Genomic DNA, 22890 nt, shown 5'->3' with positions numbered 1-22890 from the left:
ACCACTTCCGTCATTTCTCAGACTGTTCTTGCGCTGTCTGTATGGAGTGCCCTAGTCCCTACCGTCCTTGAGTAGGAAAATCAGGGAACAGAGAGGTGAGAACTTAGGGCTCCAGCTCCTGGTTTCTTAGCACACGGGCTCAATGATGAGCAGTGATTTTGTGAAGTCCACAACATTTCTTAATTGTCGTCTTTGTGCCAGACGTCACGAGGCCTTTGATACTGAATTTTGAGACAGGGTCTCTGCCTTCAAGGATTTTTTTAAATAAAGACTGGTGTTCCATATTCTCAGGTTCCCCCCTTAAAAAGCTGTACCTGGTTACATTTCTAACAGCCATATATGAAAGAGCCCAAAGAAAACCCGTTTTACTATTTTCTGTATTAGAATTGATATCCACATTTCAGGGATGCCAGAGCAAATTAGCTTCACTTAGCCCCAATTTGGATTGTGTTTCCTTTTAACAGAATATACGATGCGCTTGTTGGTCAGTAATATTTGTCAGTGGGACAAAAGCATTTAATTCGTAGTAGCTTAATTTCTTAAATTCCTCTCATATAAAGCAAATTCATGAAATTTATTTCCTTTTTAAAATTGCCCAGAAGTTAATTAAAGGAGTGTGTTCCGATCCCAGTACTCTCCATCTCCTCATCTTGTTAGAGGTGGGGGGGTTGGTAAAATTGTAGCATTAAATTTTTTGTTCCGTTTTTATGCCGATACATACTGAGCTTTTGCTCTCTCTTACAGGGAAATCCTCATTGACGATTCAGTTTGTTGAAGGCCAGTTTGTTGACTCCTACGACCCAACCATAGAAAACAGTAAGTATTGTTTTGAAGGGTTTATAAACTGAGAAGCCCGCATTCTTCACACAAACAGCCATTGTGTGTTCCTGGAGGCTTCGATGGCAGGGCTTACTGGGGTAAACCTTACAGATCTCCAACTGGGGTCCAAAAAAGCTTCCAAAAGTTTGATCCACTTCACACTAAATGGGTTTTTATTCACTGTCCGGATCCCGCCATCTAGAAATTGTTACTCAGCTCCGTAGGAATCCAGTCCTACAGTGAACCTCGTATCCCAGACTCCTGCTTCAGGAAAACAAGAATAGAGAGCACAATCTTTTTTTCTCCCCTCCTTCTCAACAGTAGCTCTTTTTAAGGATTCCAAGCTTGAAAAGAAAGGATGAAAAAACTCCAGATCCTTTGTACCTTACTCTTAGGGAATCGTGAGCCCTTCCCCCACCCCCGCACCCCTAACCCCTTCGAGTCCTGATGACTTAAAAGAAGGCTGTGGAGAAGTGAGCTCTTCTGGGATGGAGAGAGCAGTTGCAGCATGAAACAGAGATGGCTCCGAAGTCTGTTGGCATTTCAGGCCCTGTGCAGAAGAAAAGCACCAGAGAACAGGACCAGCCACAGCCTTTACCTTGTCCACTTCCAATCCGTGGTTCTGAAATCTTGCCAAAGGATCCTAGGACTGTGAGAGTCTTGATTCTAGGATCATTAAGCATTTCATCCAAGAACCTGGTTTGTTGGAAGCTGGTCTTATTTCAGGTGATCATAAAACCCAGTCGTCTCAGATTCTTGATGCCTCGACTTAACCCAGGATTTGTCCAAAACCAGGAACATGACACATTTGAACACGGGATTCTTCCAAAACCTGATGCACGTATTAGACACGAAGCAGCTTAACAGTCGGTTTCATAAACTTCAACAGCTAGATTTGTGGACCTCGCCTGCCCAGAGCTTGCAAGAGAGACTTCAAAAGAAGCTCACAACAGGGTGTTGAGCAACTACGGCCTGTAGGCCAGAAAAACACACTGCCTTTCTGCGCAGCGCACGCGCAAAGAATGGTTTTTATATTTTTTTTTGAATAATTGAAAAAGTCAAAAGAAGAGTATCTGTGACCTGTGAAAGTGACATGAAGTTCACATTTCTGCATCCGTAAGTAAAGCCTTATTGGAACACAGCCGCGAGTTCATTCACCGTGCCTGTGGCTCCTTTCGCTCCGCAACAGCAGAGTTGTTGAATACTTGCGACACAGGCTTTTTGGCCTTTACGGGAAGCGTTTGCCCGCCTCTGACTTGAGAATTGCAGCTCTCCTGCCGTGTCCCGGTGCGCTGGTGGCAAGGAAGGACACACGGCAGTTGCTGACCCGACTCGGGGGAGAGCGGGGTTTGAAAGTGAGCTCTGCGGAATCCGGAGAGGAGGAGGCCGGGCGCCATACAATCCGGTGTTGATTCGCGGAGGCCCGTCCCCTGGAGAAGAGTACGTGTGCCGGCGGAGGCGCGGGCTGATTGGAGCACTGCCTGAACCCGTTTGGTTACCTCCGTTGCGAGAGAACACAAGAAAATTGCAGTCATGGCCTTAAGCTTTGCTGTATGTAACTATTCGGAATTGCGTCCCCTAAAAGGGGTAAGGCTCGTTTGGTCCTTTGGTTCATACAATAATAGAACACAGCTTTCTTGGTAAGCCCTGCTTACACACGTGGTTGTTGTAATTGTGTGTCCTTGTGCTACTTTGGGTCGAGGTGTCGAGGTGGAGGGAGAGTCATGGTGCTGTGTAGAGATTTCCTTTGTATGTAACTAATGGCTCCAGTGAGCATCGGCTTGCTCAACTTTGATATTATCTTAGAAATTGAATGAGGTGACCCTACTTGGAAGGCTGTCAACACCATCTTTTTTTTTTTTTTTTTTTTTAACAGAGATCACAAGTAGGCAGAGAGGCAGACAGAGGGTGGGGGAAGCAGGCTCCCTGCTGAGCAGAGAGCCCGATGTGGGGCTCCATCCCAGGACCCTGGGATCGTGACCTGAGCCGAAGGCAGAAGCTTAACCCACTGAGCCACGCAGTTGCCCCTGTCAACATCATCTTTAATTGTGTGTTTAATGTTTTCTACGCAATACTTGGTGTTCAGTAACAAAGACTTTTTCAGCTCAAAAATGGATTAAGAATATTTATTAAAGGGGGAAGGGGGTTGGGAGAAGGGGGGTGGGGTTATGGACATTGGGGAGGGTGTGTGCTTTGGTGAGTGCTGTGAAGTGTGTAAACCTGGCGATTCACAGACCTGTACCCCTGGGGATAAAAATATATGTTTATAAAAAATAAAAAATTTAAAAAAAAAGAATATTTATTAAATTCTTTAGGCAGGAGCAACAATGAATATCAGAGTGTATGAATCGCTTAAAAGTTCATGAGGCGTATGCAGGCCCGTTTCTGTTTACCGTGCTTCTGACCATGTAACCCAGGCAGAAACCCTCCGCTCTCTCCTCCGCTGTTGGGTCAAAAACACTGTTCAGCGATTACAGGGAATGAGAAATGGAACGGTTCTGGTAAGCCTGTTGCTAACAAATGACTGGACGGTTTTAAGGTTTTAAAAAGCTGCATGCACTGTAAATCTGGAAATAATCTGGTCATTATTTTACACTTAACATTATAACTTAAGAGTAAATGGTTCATAGCAGACATGGAGTGGGGACACAGCTCTGAACGCATCACCACGAAAACAAAACTTCTGGAACTGTGTCGTCTTTGAGAATGGGATACAGGAGAATAACATCCGTAAAACCACGAATTTTCTAGTTTGGGGAAATTTTTATACCAAAAATACAGCAAACGCCGGTGCGATATTAAGTGTCATTAGTCTGACAACTGAGTACAAACCAAATTGCTGTGGTGAAATTTAGTAGCAGTAGTTTATAAATTAAGGACAAATAGCAATTTACAGCTTCTGCCATCTCAAAGGTGGTACTGTTGATGCACTAATAAGCCTTCTCGGAAAATTGGAAAATTCTAATTAGGAGCTTTGTGGCATTGCCAAGCATTGCATGGTGGGTGGGCTTCTTGGTAGGATATGAATTAGGAGTCCTGATACACTTTAGTGACACAAATCTCACTTTATGAATTCCAGATTCTAGAAATCTATTACCTCGCTTATTTTTAGCAGGCTTTACCAGTAAGTAGCTATTAGGCTGCTTAGGGCAATTGCAGGATTTTCGGTTGGAAATTGGATTAATTTCTCTAGTGATTGAAAAAGGGAGGAGGAGGGTGAGCGGGTTCGAGGAAAATGAGGCGAGGAGAAAGCCGGCTTTCCGCTGCTGCGAGAGGCTGGACTTGGAGCGCACAGAAGAATTGGTTCCTGGTTTATGGAACTGACAGATCTCTTATTACACGTCCCTTTTTTTCTATAGTAATAAGAAGAGGCAGTTTTCCGTGACAGATGGAAGGACCTCGATTTCATTTTACTGCTGTGCGTTGGAGGATTTACATCCTTTTTATGGGCAAGAATATACTAAAACATTGATTAACAATTTTATTTCTTATGTCTTATGTACAATTACATGCCCTCCCTGTTTTACGCTGCGCTCATGGCCAGTATTTCTCACATCTCCTTGGCTGAATCTTCATCTTCCGGACCTGGCAGCGCAGGGCGCCCGTGGCTCTGACATCAGGCTCGGGCTTTCCCTGCACTTGGCCATCAGCGATCTGCCCGGCTCTCCCAGCACCCCCTGCCCCGAACTCTTCTTTATTTCGCTGCCCTCGCTTCCTCTTCGGTTCAGGCTTCTTCGTTCCCGTCCTCCTCCATCCCCAGTGCTCCTCCCACAGGCTTTCCTGACTTGGTAAATACCAATTCAGGCATCTCCTTGCTCAGGCCGAAAACCTCGGAGTTGTCCCGCCTCTCCCGTTTTCACACCCTGCTTCCAGCCAGTCACAGATCCTTCTGGGCTCTACCTTTGAACTACACCCAGAATTCCACCCTGGCTCTCCTCTCCTCTCTGCCCCGCCGATCCAGACCGATCCAGACCACCATGGTCATCTCCAGATCCCGAGTCTATATGGGCGCTGTGTTACGGGCTCCCGCCAGGGGCCTTGCGCACTCTGGCCCGTTTTCCATCATCCACAGCAGGGCTGGAGCGATCGCTTTAAAATAGGAATCAGACCCGTTTACTCGCCTCCTCAGAGCCCTCGCTTTCCCATGCAGTGACAATAAAACTCCTGCAGTCCTTGCCATCTCCTGGAAGGTCTTCTGCCTCCTCCCCAACCCCGTCACCAACACTCTCTCAGCCTCTGCTGCGCCGACCTCCCTGCTCTTCCTCGCTGCACGTGGTCACTTGCTGGTCGACCTCCGCCTGGGTGCTCCTCTCGCACGGAGGATGCCTGACGGCGTCTGGGTCCACCATCTGTCCCGGGGCTGGAAGCTCACTGAGGTCAGTCGCAGCCATTTCGAGAACACCCAGAGCCGTGCTCCTGGCGGGGTGGGTGGGGCGGGTAGGTACTCAAGAAATCGCTCTTGCGCGAATGAATGATGTTTTCACAGCAGATACGTCCTACTTCGTAACCACGGCTCCTTAGTTCTGTTGCTCACTGCGGTTGCTTCCCTAATTTTCACCAAGACTAAAATGCACATTTTGGGCTTACCTCACTGAGGTGTCAGGGGCAGGTTTTGGCACGGGAATGTCGTGACTGCCCCCTGGCGGACAGTGATGGAAAGCGCGGCCGATCCATCTCAAGTTCAGGGAGGCTCCAGTGTGGGGGGGGAAGTACAACAGAATTTTTTCTTAGAATTGACGAAAACAGAATATATTGGGTACTCCCTGTCTTGAAATACTTGGGTTCGGTTTTCATCTGATTTAATTATTCCTAAAGTCGTCATCCCCATCAGGGGCACAAGAATGCGAAAAAGTGTGGCAGCCCCCTTGGGTGGCCTGGTCCGGGTTTTTGCTCACCTGCTTCCCGTACCTCTGCTTGGGGTAGGAGGTGACGATGCCAGCATCAGCTTCCCGTTCTCTCCCTGTGCAACTCAGCATTCAGATGAGATCTCCCCTCCATCCCCCTCATCACTTCAGGTTTTCTCTCCTAATATTTCTGTGTCTGTTTCTGCTTTCCCTTTTGGCTGTGGGAGACCGTGGGCAGCAGTGGGTCCGCTCCCAGCTGTGCAAGGGGTAGATTCTGCTGCCCAGTTCTGGTCGAGTCGAGTGGGCAGCCAGAGATTGGAGGACTCACGTGTCTGAGACAAATGGCGATGCAGAAGACATCCGTTCCCGTTCATTGTCAGGGTTCCAGATGGTTACACTTTGTAATATTCTGTTACTATTAATAGTTCTTTCCTCTTTTGTCTACATTTTTTGAAGTCTGTCTCCTCAGAATTCTGAATTGACTTTTCCGGAAGTTATTTAAGTCTGGTTTTTTTTCTCCCTGCTTGGTGAGGAAAAGAAGTCGTCACAAAATTGCTTCGATCCTTAAGCTCAGTGGAATGGTGGCTTCGCACAGAACTGTCCCGTTGCTGTTTTATCTGTCAATAGAATTGTTAATTGTTTTAATGTACCAAAAGTTCTTAACACTGCAGTTAATATTAGCTCTTTGTGCGCTGACACCAGACTTCTTGTAAATTAATGAAAAATTTTGTGCTTGGGGTCCATTCTGGACCTCAGACTTCATGTCCTGTGTTTCACTTTTTCACAAGAGGAAGGCATAGCCACAGATGGTGCACTCGGGTGACTTATAGGAGACGAGTTGTCACCTAATTGCAGTTCCTTCAAAAAAGTTGAAAGCGTACTGAACCTTGATTTTCATCAGTCAGCCAGTATTCTTAGTTAAATAATGGAAGTGGGGAGGAATCTGTAAACTCGGGCCGATCTGTTCCATTGTGTTTTACGGGATCTCTTTGTGAACTTAATAGGGACTCTGCATAGTTGGTCGTCAGTATTCAAGCTTTAGGTGATCTAAAATCAACTTAAACTAATATTTCATTCCTTTTCTCCTCCTGTAGCTTTCACAAAATTGATTACAGTCAATGGACAAGAATATCATCTTCAACTGGTTGACACAGCTGGGCAGGTAAGTGTCTCCAGTGCCTCCGAATCTCCTTGCCGTCCTTCTCTCTGGCAGTCCTTGCCCTGCCATCAACGCTTCAACACAGCAGCAATGTCAAGGAAACCCCTCGTGGCATATGTTTGACTGAACCTTTACAGGCTCTCTCCTCTAACACGTTATGGTGGTTTTTCCAAATTATTCACTTGCTCTTCTACTTTAGACTTGTGTGAAATACACTCATAGCATTGGGAAGGTCTGCATTTAACGTCGGATGGTGTATTTCCATTTTCTAAACTTGCATTCTGTATCAGAATCCTATTAGAGCTTTTTCTTCCTTTCTAATATGTATTCTACATCAAGACAAAAATACATTTAGGGGCGCCTGGGTGGCTCATGGGTTAACCATCTGGTCATGATTCTGGTGGGATCCAGTGGGATCAATCCCCGCTTCAGGCTCCCTGCTCAGCGGGGATCCTGCTTCTCCCTCTCCCTCTGCTGCTCCCCCTGCTTGGGCTTCCATACTTGTGCGCTCTCTTTCTTTCTCTCTCTCTCTCACTCTCTCACTATCTCACTCTGTCAAATAAATAAAAAGACAAAAGTACGTCTTTTGGGGGAAAGACAAGAGAAAAGTATAGGGCAGAAAGGAGCTGGTTGGTAGATGGGTCACGTGATTACTAGATTAGGGAGTGTTGATTTGATTTGTAGACAGTAGGTGATTGCCAAAGATTAAGTAACTCCCCCCCCCCCAAAAAAAAAAAAAACCAACACCGTATTCACAGGTTAATGTAGTAGGGATTTGAAGAATGGAAGACTAGGGGAATTCACTAGAAGCAGCGGGTGAAAGTTCAGAGAACTTGAAGAGTACAGAGAAACCCTTAACCCTGACAGCTGAACTCCCCCCCCCCCGCCCCTGCCCTCAGTCCAGCCTTTACTAGAAACCTCTGTTGGACAGAACATGTACACAGTTGCTAGAGTGTGGGGGTGTTGGTCTCTGAGTCCTTCCTTGCATCTTCAAGTTGACAAAGGATCAGACTAGCAGGAGGGGCTGTGTAGTGTAATCTGCTCTGCCGTGTCAGATGGAGGCTTTTCTTCTGGAGCCTGGGGAGAGTGAGGTAGACATGGAGTGGTGTGGCCTGTCTTGGTTTAGAACGGACGCCCTCTGCTTGATGTTCCCAAGTGAACATAGAAGCCAAGCGTAGCCCCCTAGTGAAGCAAGAACATAGCCATATGGAGTGGTATGAGCCCAGAAGAAACCCTGGAGTTTCAGTTCCGGAGGCTTCAAAGAAAATAGATGGGCTGAGGGTATCACAGAGATCTGCCACGGATCCCCTTCATTCCCATACAAAGGCCCCCTGGTGGTGGGTGTAATGGACCTTCGAGGTCAGGCCTCATGATGGCTGTCTTAGACCTGAGCTGTCCCAGGCTGTTACTCTGCAGGGTACCTGTCCAGTGACAGAAAGGGGGTCTGGAGCTGGAAGGAACAGGGGGAGCAATAGAAGTCTCCATCGGGGAGTGAGGATGTGGAGGACACAGCTTATTTTAGAAGTTACTGTAGAAAAGCTTCTGGGATAAGACATTATATTGGAGTCTCAGAATTTGTATCTTTCATGGTTAAGGTGACTGTGTAATTGGTTGCCTAAAACACTTCTAAGAGTGAAGGGAGCCTGGTAATAGGACAGTGGGTGTTAACTGATGGTGTCCTGGGCGAAGAAACACGGCCACGTCATTCATAGTGGGCCTCTGACATCAAGATTTGTGTTTGCTTTTTATATCTTCATTTTGAATTTTCATTAAGCTTCTGGAAAGTGGGGATGAGGATGTAAATTGGCAAATCACCTTCATGTGATGCTACTGTAGAAATACATTTTGTCGGGGCGCCTGGGTGGCTCAGTGGGTTAAAGCCTCTGCCTTTGGCTCAGGTCATGATCCCAGGGTTCTGGGATCAAGTCCCCTGTCGGGCTCTCTGCTCAGCGGAGAGCCTGCTTCCTCCTCTCTCTGCCTGCCTCTCTGCCTACTTGTGATCCCTGCCTGTGAAATAAATAAATAAATAAAATCTTAAAAAAGAAATACATTTTGTCGGAGGCCAGAAGCAGGACGGGCATTTCAGAGTTGTGGGAACACGGGTTCTGCAGTCACGCTGCTGGGGCTTAAATCCTGACTTTTTTACTAACCAGGTGACCTTCGGAAAGTTACTAAGCTCTCTGTGTCTCAGATTCATCTGTAAACTGGTAACGTAGTGCCTGCCTTCGTAGGACTGGCGCTCGGTTTAGAGTGGATGCGGAGCTTCACGGGGTTTGGTCCTTATCTGTAGATCTTTGATGCCCCTAAGACCAGAGCAGGGCCTAGCATGGCAAGTTGATGTTGATATTAACAAGACACTGACTGGAACAGTGCACGTGTCGCTTATACTTGGAGTAGAGCCATCCTTGAAAAACGGTTTTCCGGGGACGCCTGGGGGGCTTAATCAGTTAAGCGTCTGTTTCAACTCAGGTTGTGATCCCAGGGTCTTGGGATCGAGTCCCGCATCAGGCTCCTTGCTCATTGGGGACTCTGCCTCTCGCTCTGCCCTCTGCCTGCTGCTCTCTCTACTTAGGCTTGCGCTCTCTCTGTCAAATAAATAAAAATCTTTAAAAAAGCAAAAAAACACTTTTCTGGAGAGAAAATTCCTTTGTGTTGCCTCCTTATCAAAACAGAAGATGTGTTCCTCTAGGGTTCTAAAGCCTAAATGTACGCTGGAGCATCACGTGCCTTTAACTGCTTTAATGATAGAGTCACAAAGGATGCCCCCCGCACCCACAAAGAAGCAGGGATCTGGGAGTGAGTGTGTAGTGTGAGGGACGGCAAGGTCAGTGACTAGCTCTGCCTGGCTTGCTCCTCTGGCTTCTCTTACTGCCAGATAAGAATAGTTAGAGAATTTGTGCACAGAATATTTCCAGATTTAGCCGCCTTGACTAATTTGTTCTCCTTGCAGCTAGTAGTATTCTTTGAGGCCATATCCATCTGGGAGACTGTGGAATGGAAGGTTGTGTTCGTGTTTGTGATCTGTCCTTACACGACATGCGCATTACCTTGTGCCGTGTGGTTCCGTAGAACCACGTAGAAGGAGCAGCTGGATGAGATGTCACATTTCCAGCTGCTCCGAGAGCTGTTTTTAAAATTGGATTCCTGTGGGCTGGGGCTGAGGCCACCAGTGGCAGGGGGAGATGATGAAGAAAGGACAGATCCTGTCACCGCCATCTAGTGCATTCGGTCACTGGTGTACGCGTTTTAGGGGTAAAACTGTAGCAGCATATAACAGCAAGTCCTGTTTACCTATTAGTTTATATCGTAGCTGGTTTCATTGCCCGGCAAGGGATGGTGATGAACATAGTTAAATACAAGTCGATTATTTTTAGTTTGCATGAGAGATTTTGTTTGGACCTAATTTAAGTAGACTCAGTGACAAGTGACTCAGTGGGAGTCGTGTTTATAATGTCAGATCCCCCTTTTAAAAAAAAAGGGTATTAAGTACAGTTTTTTAAAAATAGTACTAAATGCACATGCTACAGAAATAAAATAGCACAAAATGGTAAATAGTAAAGCTTCAGTCTTTCCTACTCTGGTGGCATTAGCTCCACCCCTCTAAGACCAGCCCCATCACCATTTCTAGGATGTGCTTCCTAGGTGTTCTCTATGTGAAGATACAAATAGAATTGGTGTGTTTTTTTTCACCTGAGAAGTCATGGATCCCCGTATCTCCACCTCAGAGGTGATTCTGCAGTCTTACGTACACCCCCGGTTTGCCTCCCCGTGACTACGTAATATGCTGTCGTTCGGCTAGAACGTACTTTGACGATGGATCAACACGCAGGTGGTTTCCAGTCCTGCTGCCAGCACCAGTGACAGCAGCGATCAGTGTCTCATGTCGATTTCGACGGTGCGCGCCTGCGTGCAGGAGCACGTTCCGGTGGCAGGACGGCTGCGTCCTCCACCGGCCGTTCTGTTCTCACTCGCTCATCTGCGCGCCCGTGGGCACAGCGTATCAGCAGATCTCTTGTTACGTGCCAGTCCACTGGGTGAAAGAGAGTATCCTGGTTACTAAGTGTCTTTCTCCTTATGAAGGCACTTGAGCATGTGTTCCTGTTTGAGGGCATTTGTGTTTCCTTCTCTGGGAGTTACCCTGTCCGTGTGCTCTGCCCCTTTTCCCTGGGGCGGACTGTCTTTGCTTACTGGTTGGAAGACCCCTTGATACCATGCAGAATCTGCCCCTTTTCCCTGGGGCGGACTGTCTTTGCTTACTGGTTGGAAGACCCCTTGATACCATGCAGAAAATAGCATTTTATGTGATGTGAGCTGTAAGGTTTTGGTTTGTTTTCAGTCTATGGTTTTGTTTGAAAGGTTTTTAGTCGTGAAGAACTTTCTCGTTTTCATATAGTCGAATTTATTAATCTCTTTTCAACTGATGCTGTTCATTTTTTTCTGAGAGAGAAAGAGAACTAATGAGTGGGGAGAAGGAGAGAGAGAGGCAGACTCCCTGCTGAGCAGGGAGCCCGATGCAGGGCTCGATCCCAGGACCTGAGCCGGCAGACGCTTAACGAACTGAGCCACCCGGGTTCCCCATCAACTGATACTGTTCTTAAAAATTCTCCCATTGACTAGGCGTATGGTTTCTGTTTTTAATCTTTAAATCCTCTAGAATATATTTTTGCTCAGGTGTGAGTCAGAGATCAGCTTAGCCGCTCATTTACCCCCCAGATGCTTTTGTTTCCGCACAGTTTCGGTGAGTGTTACCTCTTACCCTCACTGAGCTTAACTGCCGGTACTAGCATTTACCTAATTCCTGTCTGTCTAGGTCTTCATAGGTTATTCAGTCTGCTTTACTTACGAACTAGTAAGTGCTCATTTTAGTTAAATAAGTAGCTTTGTGGTTTCATCCAGCTCCTTCTACAATTGCTGTTTCTCCAAAAAATACACTTTTTTATCAGGGTTCAGTTACACTTATATGTTAATTTAGGATCGAGCAATGGATACCTTGATGACCTACGTATTCTTGCTGAGGACCATGGCACACTCTTCCATTTACGCACATTTTTCATGTGTTGGGTTATTTTATGATTTTCTTCAGATGGATTGTACACTTAATTCTTAAGTTTATTCCTAGGAATTTTGTCCTTTTTGGTTGCTGTTACAGCTGGAGGTGCTTTTCCCTGTGATACTTTCTAACTGACGGTTGTTTGTACCACGCCTCTGAAGTATGACTAATTTCTTTATTTCCACATCTTCTCTTCAGGGAAAAGGTGATTTGAACTCTGGATGTACTACTCTAGCTCAGCTGGTGACTAAAATGATTTGGAATTTTGTTTTTAATCCGGGTGGAAAGACCTGTCATTCCATTCACAAAAATGCATTTTCAAAATTTAACACTAAAATGAACTCCATTTAATGAAACTAATATGAAACTGACAATGAAAACAAAGGTTTTGTTTTGCGTATGTGGTAAGCCCTGAGATGTAGAAGTGCTGTCTTCTGACGAAAGATCGATGATATCAAAGAACTGAGAATAAAACTCAGTTTTCCTTTGGTTTTTATTTTTTAAAGATACTTTATTACAATGGTAAATAGTAAGGATTTGGGGCAGTAATTCAGAGCCATCATGAACATTCGTTGTAACCATACTGTAGAATTGCAAAGTTAACAGAGACAGTTACTTGATATCATGGTTTGACCTGATTTTCTATAATAGTGCTTGGGGAATACGTGGCATGTTGATAATTGTATTTCAACAGAGAATAAAATATTTTATACCAGCCAGTGGCGTGTACTAAGGCAAACTGCAGTGACATTACTAGACTCTCGGTACGCTTTAATATTCTAAAGCCGAGTTTTAAGTTTCCTAAACTGCTTTATGGAAACTGGGTACTGATACATGGTTACATAATGTATACCTTTGTTTTTAATTCCTAAACTTGCTCAATAAATAACTCATTTGATCCTCAAAAGTCTGGGTACAGTGGGTCTGGCATTTTGATTTTCTCCTCTCTCCTTTCCCTTTCAGGTGTTGGGGACAGCCCACTAATGACCAACAAACTGGCACTCAGGCCATTGTGACTCACACACAGAGAATAGGTTTAGTGAGGACATAACAGTTTTAGATAGGAAAGTACAGATTGATGGAATAAACCAGAAGCACTCATGAATTTCCCATGAGATCTAAGGTTCTGGCCTTTTTCTCCATAAAAGAACTGTTAGTGCTTTCGCCTCCTGTAAGATCATGGGACCTGTTGTCTTGTCATTCCTTCCATCTTCTTTCCCCAGGAATTGCAAAAGTTATTAGCCTTCTCCCCTAAAGTCCTAGAATAGCCAGAGTCGCTTTTCGAATGTTGGCATAAAGCAGTTATCAGCCCCAAACCGGTCTTAAATAAGTCCTGAGTGCATAGGCTGTTTTTCTAGAAGAATATTTTATTTTTACTTTTTTTAAGATTTTATTTATTTATTCAACAGAGAGAGAGAGAGATCACAAGTAGGCAGAGAAGCAGGGAGAGAGAGAAAGGGAAGTAGGCTTCCTGCTGAGCAGAGAGCCCGATGCGGGGCTCGATCCCAGGACCCTGAGATCATGACCTGAGCCAAAGGCAGTGGCTTAACCCACTGAGCCATCCAGGCACCCCTCTAGAAGAACATTTTAATCCACTTTTTGTTTCCTTCGATTTCTTTGGCCAGGTCATGTGCAAGAAACTCTGGGTACAGATTGCTTGTTATGCTACATGAAGACCTCTACTCACATGGAATTATTTTTTCTCCCATAGGATGAATACTCCATTTTTCCTCAGACGTACTCCATAGATATTAATGGCTATATTCTTGTGTATTCTGTGACATCAATCAAAAGGTAGGATTCCCTCCTGCTGCTTCCGTTTGTTCGCTCTGGCTCGATGGCATTCATCGTTTTAAAGGATCGTGATGGAATCAGTTATAGTAACAATCAGACTTGCCAGGCTAAATGTTTTTCAGTGATTGTCTTGTGAAGCAAACAGGTTGTTAGGGGGGGAAAAAAATCCCAGTAGATGTTCTCTTAACACTGATAGAATAAAAACTCCGTATGTCTTCCCTCCAGCTGCCTAGATAAATAGTGATTTTACATGATCTGAGGGCTTCTGCTAATGGAAATTGGAACTACTACATAAATTGATTTAGTTTTTGTGTGTTTTCACCATATTAATGTGGAAGCCGGGCTGACTGCTAGGGCCTCTAGCTGAAGAACATCCCACAGATGTCATTCAGAGATTAAAATTTGTGTTTATGTGATTTGTTAGCTACGTGTTAGACTTTGCCATTTAAATAGCTCAGCTATTTCATGTTGCATATTCTCAGTAAGGGTTACTCAGTGTCAAATACATGCACACGTGAAAAAAGGTTTGTAGGAAAGAAGGAATTCCTTGTGTTCGGGTTATTGTATATTAAAATGGTGAGTCGATGACAGTATGTATTTTTCCACAATCAACCTTATATAATATTTTTAAACACCAACACTAAAATGGATGTCTGATTTCATGCTTCTGTTTTTACAGTTTTGAAGTGATTAAAGTTATTCATGGCAAATTGTTGGATATGGTGGGGAAAGTGCAGTAAGTAACAATAGTTTCTCTCTTTTGTGAGATGCACTCATTAGAGTTCTGTCTTCTGAACAGTAAGATCTGGCACTGACTAGTTTCCTGTGGCTTTTTTGTCTCCCATTACCAGAATACCTATTATGTTGGTTGGGAATAAGAAAGACCTCCATATGGAAAGGTATGTAACTTCTGAATAATTACTTATTTATAAAAGCAAGTCTGAGATGAGGTATGCACTGAAGCACCTTTCATAATTATTGTTCTCATGGTGAGAATAGTCTTCGGTGTAGCCTGTCAGGGTTCAGAAATAAGGCAGTGAGTGCACCCAAGCAGGAGCAAAACCAGTATCAAACCTCACCCATCCTGACCAGTGTTTTCTCTAGAAAAGAGGAAGCAGACGTGGTAGGAAATTAGCTTCGGGTACTTCCACCAGTTTGTGCCAAGTGGACTCCAAGGAGACCACAGGAGCTTTCATTCATCCAAGAGATTGTTTCCGAGTCCTGCAGTCAGGATCAGGTCAGCGAACAGGGCCACGGAGCCTGCCGGGGACGGGGAGGCCGGACGCCCGCAGCCTGCGCAGCGGGGTTGAGCCGCGGGACCCCCGACGGCTGCCCCGTCCTCGGGCGCTCACAGCGCAGCTCACCGTGAAAACTGCCCGCATCCCGGGTACTGGAAAACATAAGTCACGTTCTCTGAACCTCCAGGACTTGCTGGCGCATGGGGGACCCCGTAAGGCCACATCTGTCCCGTTCCCCGGCTCGGGCCTCCTCGGCGGCCCACACGGCGGATGGTCAGGCCGAGCGGAGCGCGTTCTTCCGCGATACGGGGGACCCGGCCGATCGGCGGGGAGCCCGGTTCTTCGCTGGTGATGCAGGTGTTTTCTGAATAAAGAGCACAGCGCATTCATTCGAATTTTCCTGTTCCTCTAGGGTGATCAGTTATGAAGAAGGGAAGGCGTTAGCAGAGTCTTGGAACGCAGCTTTTTTGGAATCTTCTGCTAAAGAAAACCAGGTACCGATTTTGTAGAACTTCTGTAACGCAGCCGGCAGTCCCGGGCCTGTGTCCCCTGGGGCGGCCGGACACCGCCACCGCCACCCCGCGGCCTCTGGTCGCTGTCGGGATTCTGCTTGCGACGGGCCCAGACTCTCTGTGGGGAAAACAGCGCTTCAGAGGGAAGGGAAGCCCGCTCTCTGAATGTCGGTTACTCTTTTTGTTTTATGTTAAAGGCCGGTACAGAAATAACAGAGAAGAAACGAGAATGACCTTTAGTCACCTTGGCAGTAACGCGGGGCCCGCCCGAGCCCCCGTCTCTGTAGGCCGGAGCGGGGGGTGCGGGGGACGGATTGTTGGTCGCGCGGAAACGGTTCGGAACCGTCTCCCCCTGACCCTGTCCGCGGGGAGGCCGCAGACGTTCCCGAAAAGCCCTCGGGCGGCGGCCGGTGTAGCTGCGGAGGCCCCCGCAGCCTCTGCTTGCGTCTCCTCCCAAGGCCTCGCCGTAGCCCCGGCCCGCCTCCTGCCTCCCTTTTCCCTCCAGTGTTTCTCCACAGTCACGGACTTCCTCGGGCCGCGCGTCAGACCGTGTCACCCTCTGCCGGAAGACCTGTCACTGGGTTGCCCGTTGTCTAGAAAACAGACTCTGAGCCCTCAGTGGGACGGAGGGCGGGGCGGGATGGGCTCTCCCCGTTCCTCTTGCTGGTCCCCGTCCTTCCCTGTCCTCGGCTCGACAGCGCGCCCGCCACCTTCCCCACGCAGGCACTTGCCCCGTGCTGTCCCCTTCCCCTGTGCTGTCTGTCCTCGGACCGCAGCTGTCCTTTCTCGAATTCACCACTTACATCCAGACAGTGCTTTGCACTGTTCAAAGTCTTTTAAACTTGTTCTCTGGTTTGACCCTCAAGTAAGAGTGAGTAGCTGCTGACCGTGTCTGTGCGAGGCTGTCCTGGAAGCGTGACTGGCGCGCTAGGGCCCTGCTGCCTGATTTCCCCACCTCTGCCACTTGTCCCCTGACCCTCAGGGTTCCTTCCCCTTATGCCCCTTAATTCATTCCGAAATCCGAGACGTGTCATTTATCTTTGTATTCTCCCTAACGTCCAACACAGTGGATGCCATCGGCATACCTGTCTGGTAGGTGCACGGTCAACCCAGGAACCCCCTTGACAGTCAGATCCCTTTGTCCCAGGGTTCAGATACTGAGGGAGATTAAATCTGTGTGATCGGTTCCCAAGTGCAGGTAACAAGGGATTCGTGTGACTCTGCTCCGCTTCTGAGTGCAGACAGTAAGAATTCAGATACCAAGAGAGACTTTCACTTCCTAAAGGAATCAAATCAAACATATATTGGGTGTCTGATCTGTCCTTAAGACCATTTAGTTGCACTGTCTCATTTTGGAAGTGAGCGTAAGATCCAGAGAGGTCAAGAAGTCTTCTACGATCACTCTAGATGGCATAAGAACTAGGACTGAAGTTTAAATCTAACCTCAATTTGGTCGTCTCTCCTCTACACCAGGCTTTCCGGTGGGTGGGAAGAGAGGGCTTCGTGCGTGACCAAAGCATAATTCAGATTAAAGTATTCTTGGGGAGGGATACAGGCTGTCTGCATTACAGAGTTTGTGCATCAACTGTGATTGGAATCTGGTTCTAAAAACATGTAAAAGACATTTTTGGTCTATTTGGAGAGATTTATTATGTTCTGTATGTATTAGGGGAATAATGTTAATTTCCTTAGCTGTAGTGATGGTCTTGGAATTGTGAAGAGAATATCCACATTCTTAGGAAATGCAAACCAAAATATATAGGGGCCAGGTTTCATAATATCTGCGACTTACTTTCAAATGGGGTGGATGGGTGAATGGACCGAGGGAGGGCAAGCAGATACAGCGAAGACATTAACATTTGCTGAATCTAGAATAGCGGGACTAGGTGATGATCAGACTGTTCTTTCCATTTTCCTGTGTGCTTGGAATTTTGCATAATAAAGATTTGAAGGTGGTCAGAGGGTAAGAACTTCTGCTTGGCAGATCAGTGAGTCTGGGACGTACTCTACAGTGTAGTGACTACAGTTAACAGTACTGTGTTTCTCTTCGTTTTTGAAAGTTGCTGAGAGAGTGGATCATAAAAGTTCTCACCACAAGAAAAAAAGAATCGTGACTCGTGGCAGTGGACGTGAACTGGACTTGCCATGGGGCTCGCTTCTCAGTACATAGAAACACTGAGTCATCATGTCGCACGCGGCCAAGCAGCAGTGTTCTGTGTCCGTTACACGTCATGTAAAAGGTGTTCTTCAAGGTGGAGGGGTGCAGTGGAATGGCCCCAGCTGTCTTAGTTCTGTTTGCTAACGTCCCTCTTTCTGGTGAAAGTCCAGGCGTCCTTGCACAGTCGTTCCATCGACACGGTCCTTAAATAGACAGCGGCCACAGGGTTGTGTCACTGTTCGTGTGGCCACTGATGTGTGTGCAACAGCCACGTGTATTTCTGCCGCCAGCCCCAGATGTGTGGGTAGCTGGGGAGCCCTCCTCCGGCGTGATTGGGGGCATTGCCTAGAAAGGCCCAATGTCTCGGGTTAATGTCTTCCTGACAATGACCTGTGAAGGTTTGCCGGGGCTACATTGTGACGCTACTGCGGGGTTTGGGGGTGCCGGCCTCCGCCGTCCGTCAGATGCCGTGCTTCACTGAGGCTTCCGGTTCCGAACACCCACATGAAATGTGAACCAGCTGAAGGCTCAGAGCTAAAGAGAAAGGATTCCAGCTACTGCAGTTCTTTTCAATTTTGGTACGTTTAGCCGACTGATCTGATATTAGCCAAATGTGTCGAGGAAGGCAAGGTCCTGTGTGGCTGCCTCACAGCCCCAGCCAGAGAAGCTCAGAGATGCGGTGGTGCACCCTCCGTCGTCTGTTCTGCTCTCGCTCTGCCCTCAGATCAGCAAGTTCCTCGTTAGAAAACGAATCCTTTAAGGTGAAAAGATCCTTGTACTCAAATCAGGTAAATACCGCAGTGACACGCAGTTCTTGGGACGCTGATGGCCTGGGCAGTCCTCTCGAAGGCGTGTCTAGAGACGTCTCTGCTCTCTGTCACACGTCTCGTGACCTGGTCTTGGAGTTGTGCAGAAGGGAGTCAGGAGACCCCAAGCCTGGCGAGTCTCTCCCCACCCAAAGAGGGGGAAACCAAGTAATTCTAATCCCTTACTTAGGTCAGAGGCATGTAAAGGAGTCCAACCCACGCGCGCCCGAGCACCTGCTGCTCTTTGTACAGAGCAGGGAATTTGGGTAGGAAAGACACGTGCGCGCGCACGCAGGACACCAGTGGTCACGTGATCAGAGGCCAGTCTGTGTGGACTCAGATATTTTATTGATCGTTTTGCAAGTATAGCTTGTCACCCGGATTCAGTGGGCTTTGTTAACAGTGCTCGGCGGTGAGGGTCCTGCACTCTGAGCTGTGGGATGTGCCTGCGGGTCCGGCTTGCTCTGCGGAGCCTGCAGCCGTGTCTTAGCGCGAGACCAAGGAGAGCAGACTTGGGCAGAGCCAAACCACGCAGATAATCAAGGAGAGTTCTGAGAGTTCTCCAGAAAGCCAGATTCCAGGCACACGGTTTTCTTGGTGAGGGCTTGGCACGTGTTTTCCCAAAGATTTTCTGTGTCTGTTTGTACAGTGAAATGAACAACTTGTTTTTCTGATCATGTGAAAGGAGGAAACCTCGCTGAAGCCCGGGACCTTGATCAGACAAGACAGGTGGGATGTGGGGCTGGCTTTGGCTAAATTAGGGGTGCCTTGTCCCTGGCAGCAGGGAAGGAGCCGATGAGCCCAGATTCAACGGGTGGTCATTTTGGTGGACGGAGGACCCAGAGTTCTCTTACGAATGCTGCGTGTTTTCCCAGAGAACTGGAAAACCCAGTTGCCAGCGGAGTGTGAGAAGCGGGGAGAGGCGTTAGAAATTCCGGGAGAAAGGCAAGGCATGAAAGCTTCATCCGGGCAGTGACTAGCCCAGGGAAAGGCAGCTGGGTGGTGCCGAGGGTCCCCTTTGGAGTCCCGGTCCCGGAGGTAGAGCGAGCCGGGCCGCTGTGGCTGCAGGGGCCGAGCAGGCGGACAGCAGGCGGAGAAGGGAGCGGAGGGTGACTGCCGGCGGGCTGTGGGGTCAGTGCTGGCCAGGGAGCACAGTGAGGATGAGAAGTGGTTAAAGGACAGAGAAGTGTCCTCGGACAAAGGAAGCTGTTGCCTGCAGGGCTGAGAAATGTGGAGCTTGGGGTATTGCCATGGGGAGGGAACGAGAGAGAAGGAAGATGGGTGTGGCGGGTACTTGACATTGGGTGATGGAGGGGTCGCCGTTGGTATGGACGAGATCTAGGTGCTGCCCCTCGAGGGACATTTTTTGATTATCACCAGGGACAGGTGTTCAGCCTAAGAGGGGATTCCCTGCCCAAAATACCAGTGACTCCTCACGAAGGGCTCATGGGGCTGCCCGCGGGGCTGAGAGGCTGCAGTCGAGAGAGACCGGTCACAGGGCTGAGAGCCGTGTTGGAGACGGTGCCGCTGCTCCAGACGGAAGAGGGGAAGGGACTCGGGGTTGTATGTGGCTCGAAGGTAGCTGCTATGAGTTGGAGCCGAGAGTTTGAAGGAAGTGGGAGGCACAGGTCTGGGGGGGGGTTGGCGACGAGCAGGGAGAGCGCCTGTCCTGCTGTCGGTCCCGAGGCTCAGGGCTGTGACGGGGGGACCCCCGCAGCCCGGGGAAAGGGGTGCAGCGAAAGCAGCGTTCTGAAGGGAATGAGGCCCGACAGGTGAGGGGGTGCTCATGGCAGACCCCGAAACTCCAGAGGCACTGTCTTGGGTTGGGAGGGGGCTCCTTGGGCTGCCTACAGTGACTGGTGAAAATGGGTCAGAAGCGTGTGATGCGAGGTTAGTTCTCAAGTCAGGTGGTGTCGGGGGTGGGGGGGGCAGAGCGGGAGTCCTGGGCCCCCCACACCAGCCCCTCCACCTGCCGGGGCTGCGGCGGGCCGCCTTCAGTAGAAGTGTTCGTCAGGGTTCCTCTTCTAAAGACTAATGCGGTCTAGTTTTCTCTTTGATTTGCAGACGGCCGTTGACGTTTTTAGAAGGATAATTTTGGAGGCAGAGAAAATTGATGGGGCCGCTTCACAAGGAAAGTCGTCCTGCTCGGTGATGTAATCGCGCCGCGGAAGCAGAGGACACTGGGAGTCGATCCTGCGGGGAGAAGCCGACTGCCCGTTCTCCTTTAAGATAAACTCAGCTTCTTTTTCCTTCTGTTAACCTGAAAGATTTCATTTGGGTCAGAGCTTTTTCCTGCCCCACACCCCTTTCAGATTATGTTAAACTCTGACTCTGTCCAAATGAGTTCACTTCCATTTTCAAATTTTAAGCAATCATATTTTCAATTTATATATTGTATTTCTTAATAATATTATGACCAAGAATTTTATCGGCATTAATTTTTCAGTGTAGTTTGTTGTTTAAAATAATGTAATCATCAAAATGATACATATTGTTACACTACTATTAACTAGGCTTCCATATATCAGTGTTTATTTCATTGTGTTAAATGTATACTTGTAAATAAAATAGCTGCAAACCTTAACCCCGGGAGCTACTCAGTGTGGCCTTTAAAGAAGAAAACAGGGTCCCTTGGAAGGACTCTTGCCCTGCCTCAGGGAGGGTGTGGCCGCAGGCGGCAGGGCTGGGGACAGCTGGCAAGAGTGCCAGAACCGGGCCAGCTATCCGTGGACCCCGGCTGAGCGGCCGTGGAGGGTCTGTGAGGGGCATTAGTCCCCAGTAGTGACTGTTCCCTGCACCCTCAAAGCCCCACCTTGAGTGGGGGGCTTCGTGCTATGGGGACACCGAGCAGAGCGTTCTCCTTACCGCGCGGCTCGCCCATCGGCCACTTGAAGACAAGGGGAAGTTACGAGTCACTTCCTGTTTCTCCTCGGGCCTGGCCTGATGTCCCCACAGACAGGATCTGATTCAGATCCCACAACACCCATGGGGACAGGGAATGTTGCCAGTAAGCGTTGTGGCGGGGGGTGGGAGGCTCGAGAATCTCCTTCAGACCCCGACCGCACCCGTCCCCCCGCGCAACGGGGAGGAGGGAGGGTTTCCTTTGCCCAGTGACGGTGCCCAGAGCCAGTTCCAACTGCGAAGCCAACGTTATCATTGACTTAATTAATCAAATACAAGTTTTTAAATTCTCAGAACAGTTTATCTTCGGCAGCACAGTATTGTTACTCATTTATGAGGTTCAGTGTTAGACCTGTCGTGTTCTGGATGGGTCCCCCGTGTGGGACCGTGTCAAATCAGTCAGGCGGCCTTTTTCCCCTGAAGGGAATCTGTGTCCGTGGGAACTTAGAGCCGCGTGTTCGTGCTGGAAGCAAGCGCGGCTCTCACCAAGCGATCCTGGAAGGACCAGCCCCGTCTGGAGGTGGCCTGGGGTTCCTTTACGTGGTGCAGCTCACCCAGCGCTCCAATGGTTACTGGGGTTTTCCCCCCAGTTTTTATTTAAATGTCAGTTAGCGTACAGTGAGACTGTTGTGTGTCATGAACCCAGCAGGGAAACCTGCCCCCAGCCTCGAGCCTTGGAGATGCACAGGGCGGGGCCGGGGCTGCTCCCCGGTGCGTTGATCACCTCCGCGTACAAGCTGATTCACTTACTGAGCATGTTGTGTGTTCCAGACCTCGTGCTGCGGCTCCAGACTTCAGCAGCGAGATCGCGACAGGAGGTGGGTGGTGGTACGGGCGGGGGGGGAGCTCGTGTTAGGATTTGCTTCCCAGCCACCCTCTGTACAGGTGAGAGGACCATCTTAAAGGCATCAGCAGTTGGCTAATGTCAGTGACCAAATCCATTTTGTGTCCTCACTGCTAATGGGCTATGTGAGCTTCTGGGGAAATTCTGACTTACATTGTTTGTTACTTAATACTGTGTTCAATCACTCACTTCTTGGCCTTCTTTCTTGTGTTTTAACATTTCTGAAATCCAAAATGAGTCTCATGATCAATGGAAAAGCATCATGTTCCAAGAGACAGTGTTTTTTCTTCTTAGTGGTACACAATGTCTTGGACTCATTGAAGTACAGTATGTACAAATGTAGAACTAGGTATGTAGTCAGAACTGTTCTGCAGGGGCCCCTGGGTGGCTTAGTCTAAGTTAAGTGTCCGATTCTTGGTTTGGGGTCAGGTCATGATCTCGGGGTCGGGAGATTGAGCCCCGAGTCAGGCTCCACGGTCAGTGCAGAGTCTCTTTGCGATTCTTTCCGACTCTGCTCCTACCCCCACTCGCACTCTCTCTCAAATAAATAAATAAAATCTTTATTGAAATAAACTCTTTTGCAGCTCACATAAATATAAATTTCAAAATCATGTTACAAATTTAAATTACTCTGATGGAATTTTGTTCAAGCTAGATTGGCCAGCCCCTTAGCCTCTCTGGACCACCACGTCCCCACCACGTCCCCACCACGTCCCCACCACGCCGCTGACGGCCCAGCGCCTTTGCCCCGACTGCTCATCACCT

General features: G+C 48.2%; 1 protein-coding gene across 1 annotated transcript in view; it reads left to right on the top strand.

Moving 5' to 3' along the window:
• RHEB (Ras homolog, mTORC1 binding) overlaps positions 1 to 20964 on the top strand; it is a 43538-nt gene extending 22574 nt beyond the window's left edge. Inside the window, exons 2-8 of the mRNA XM_044246877.1 lie at positions 745 to 816; positions 6758 to 6825; positions 13584 to 13666; positions 14346 to 14402; positions 14518 to 14565; positions 15317 to 15398; positions 20445 to 20964. Coding sequence (XP_044102812.1) covers positions 745 to 816; positions 6758 to 6825; positions 13584 to 13666; positions 14346 to 14402; positions 14518 to 14565; positions 15317 to 15398; positions 20445 to 20537 — 503 coding nt within the window. The 3' untranslated portion in view covers positions 20538 to 20964. The remainder of the gene's footprint in view (positions 1 to 744; positions 817 to 6757; positions 6826 to 13583; positions 13667 to 14345; positions 14403 to 14517; positions 14566 to 15316; positions 15399 to 20444) is intronic.
• The last annotated feature ends 1926 nt before the right edge of the window (positions 20965 to 22890 follow it).

Source organism: Neovison vison, chromosome 4, assembly GCF_020171115.1.
Source record: "Neovison vison isolate M4711 chromosome 4, ASM_NN_V1, whole genome shotgun sequence".
NCBI classification, from domain to species: domain Eukaryota; kingdom Metazoa; phylum Chordata; class Mammalia; order Carnivora; family Mustelidae; genus Neogale; species Neogale vison.
This window is presented reverse-complemented; position numbering and strand designations above follow the sequence as displayed.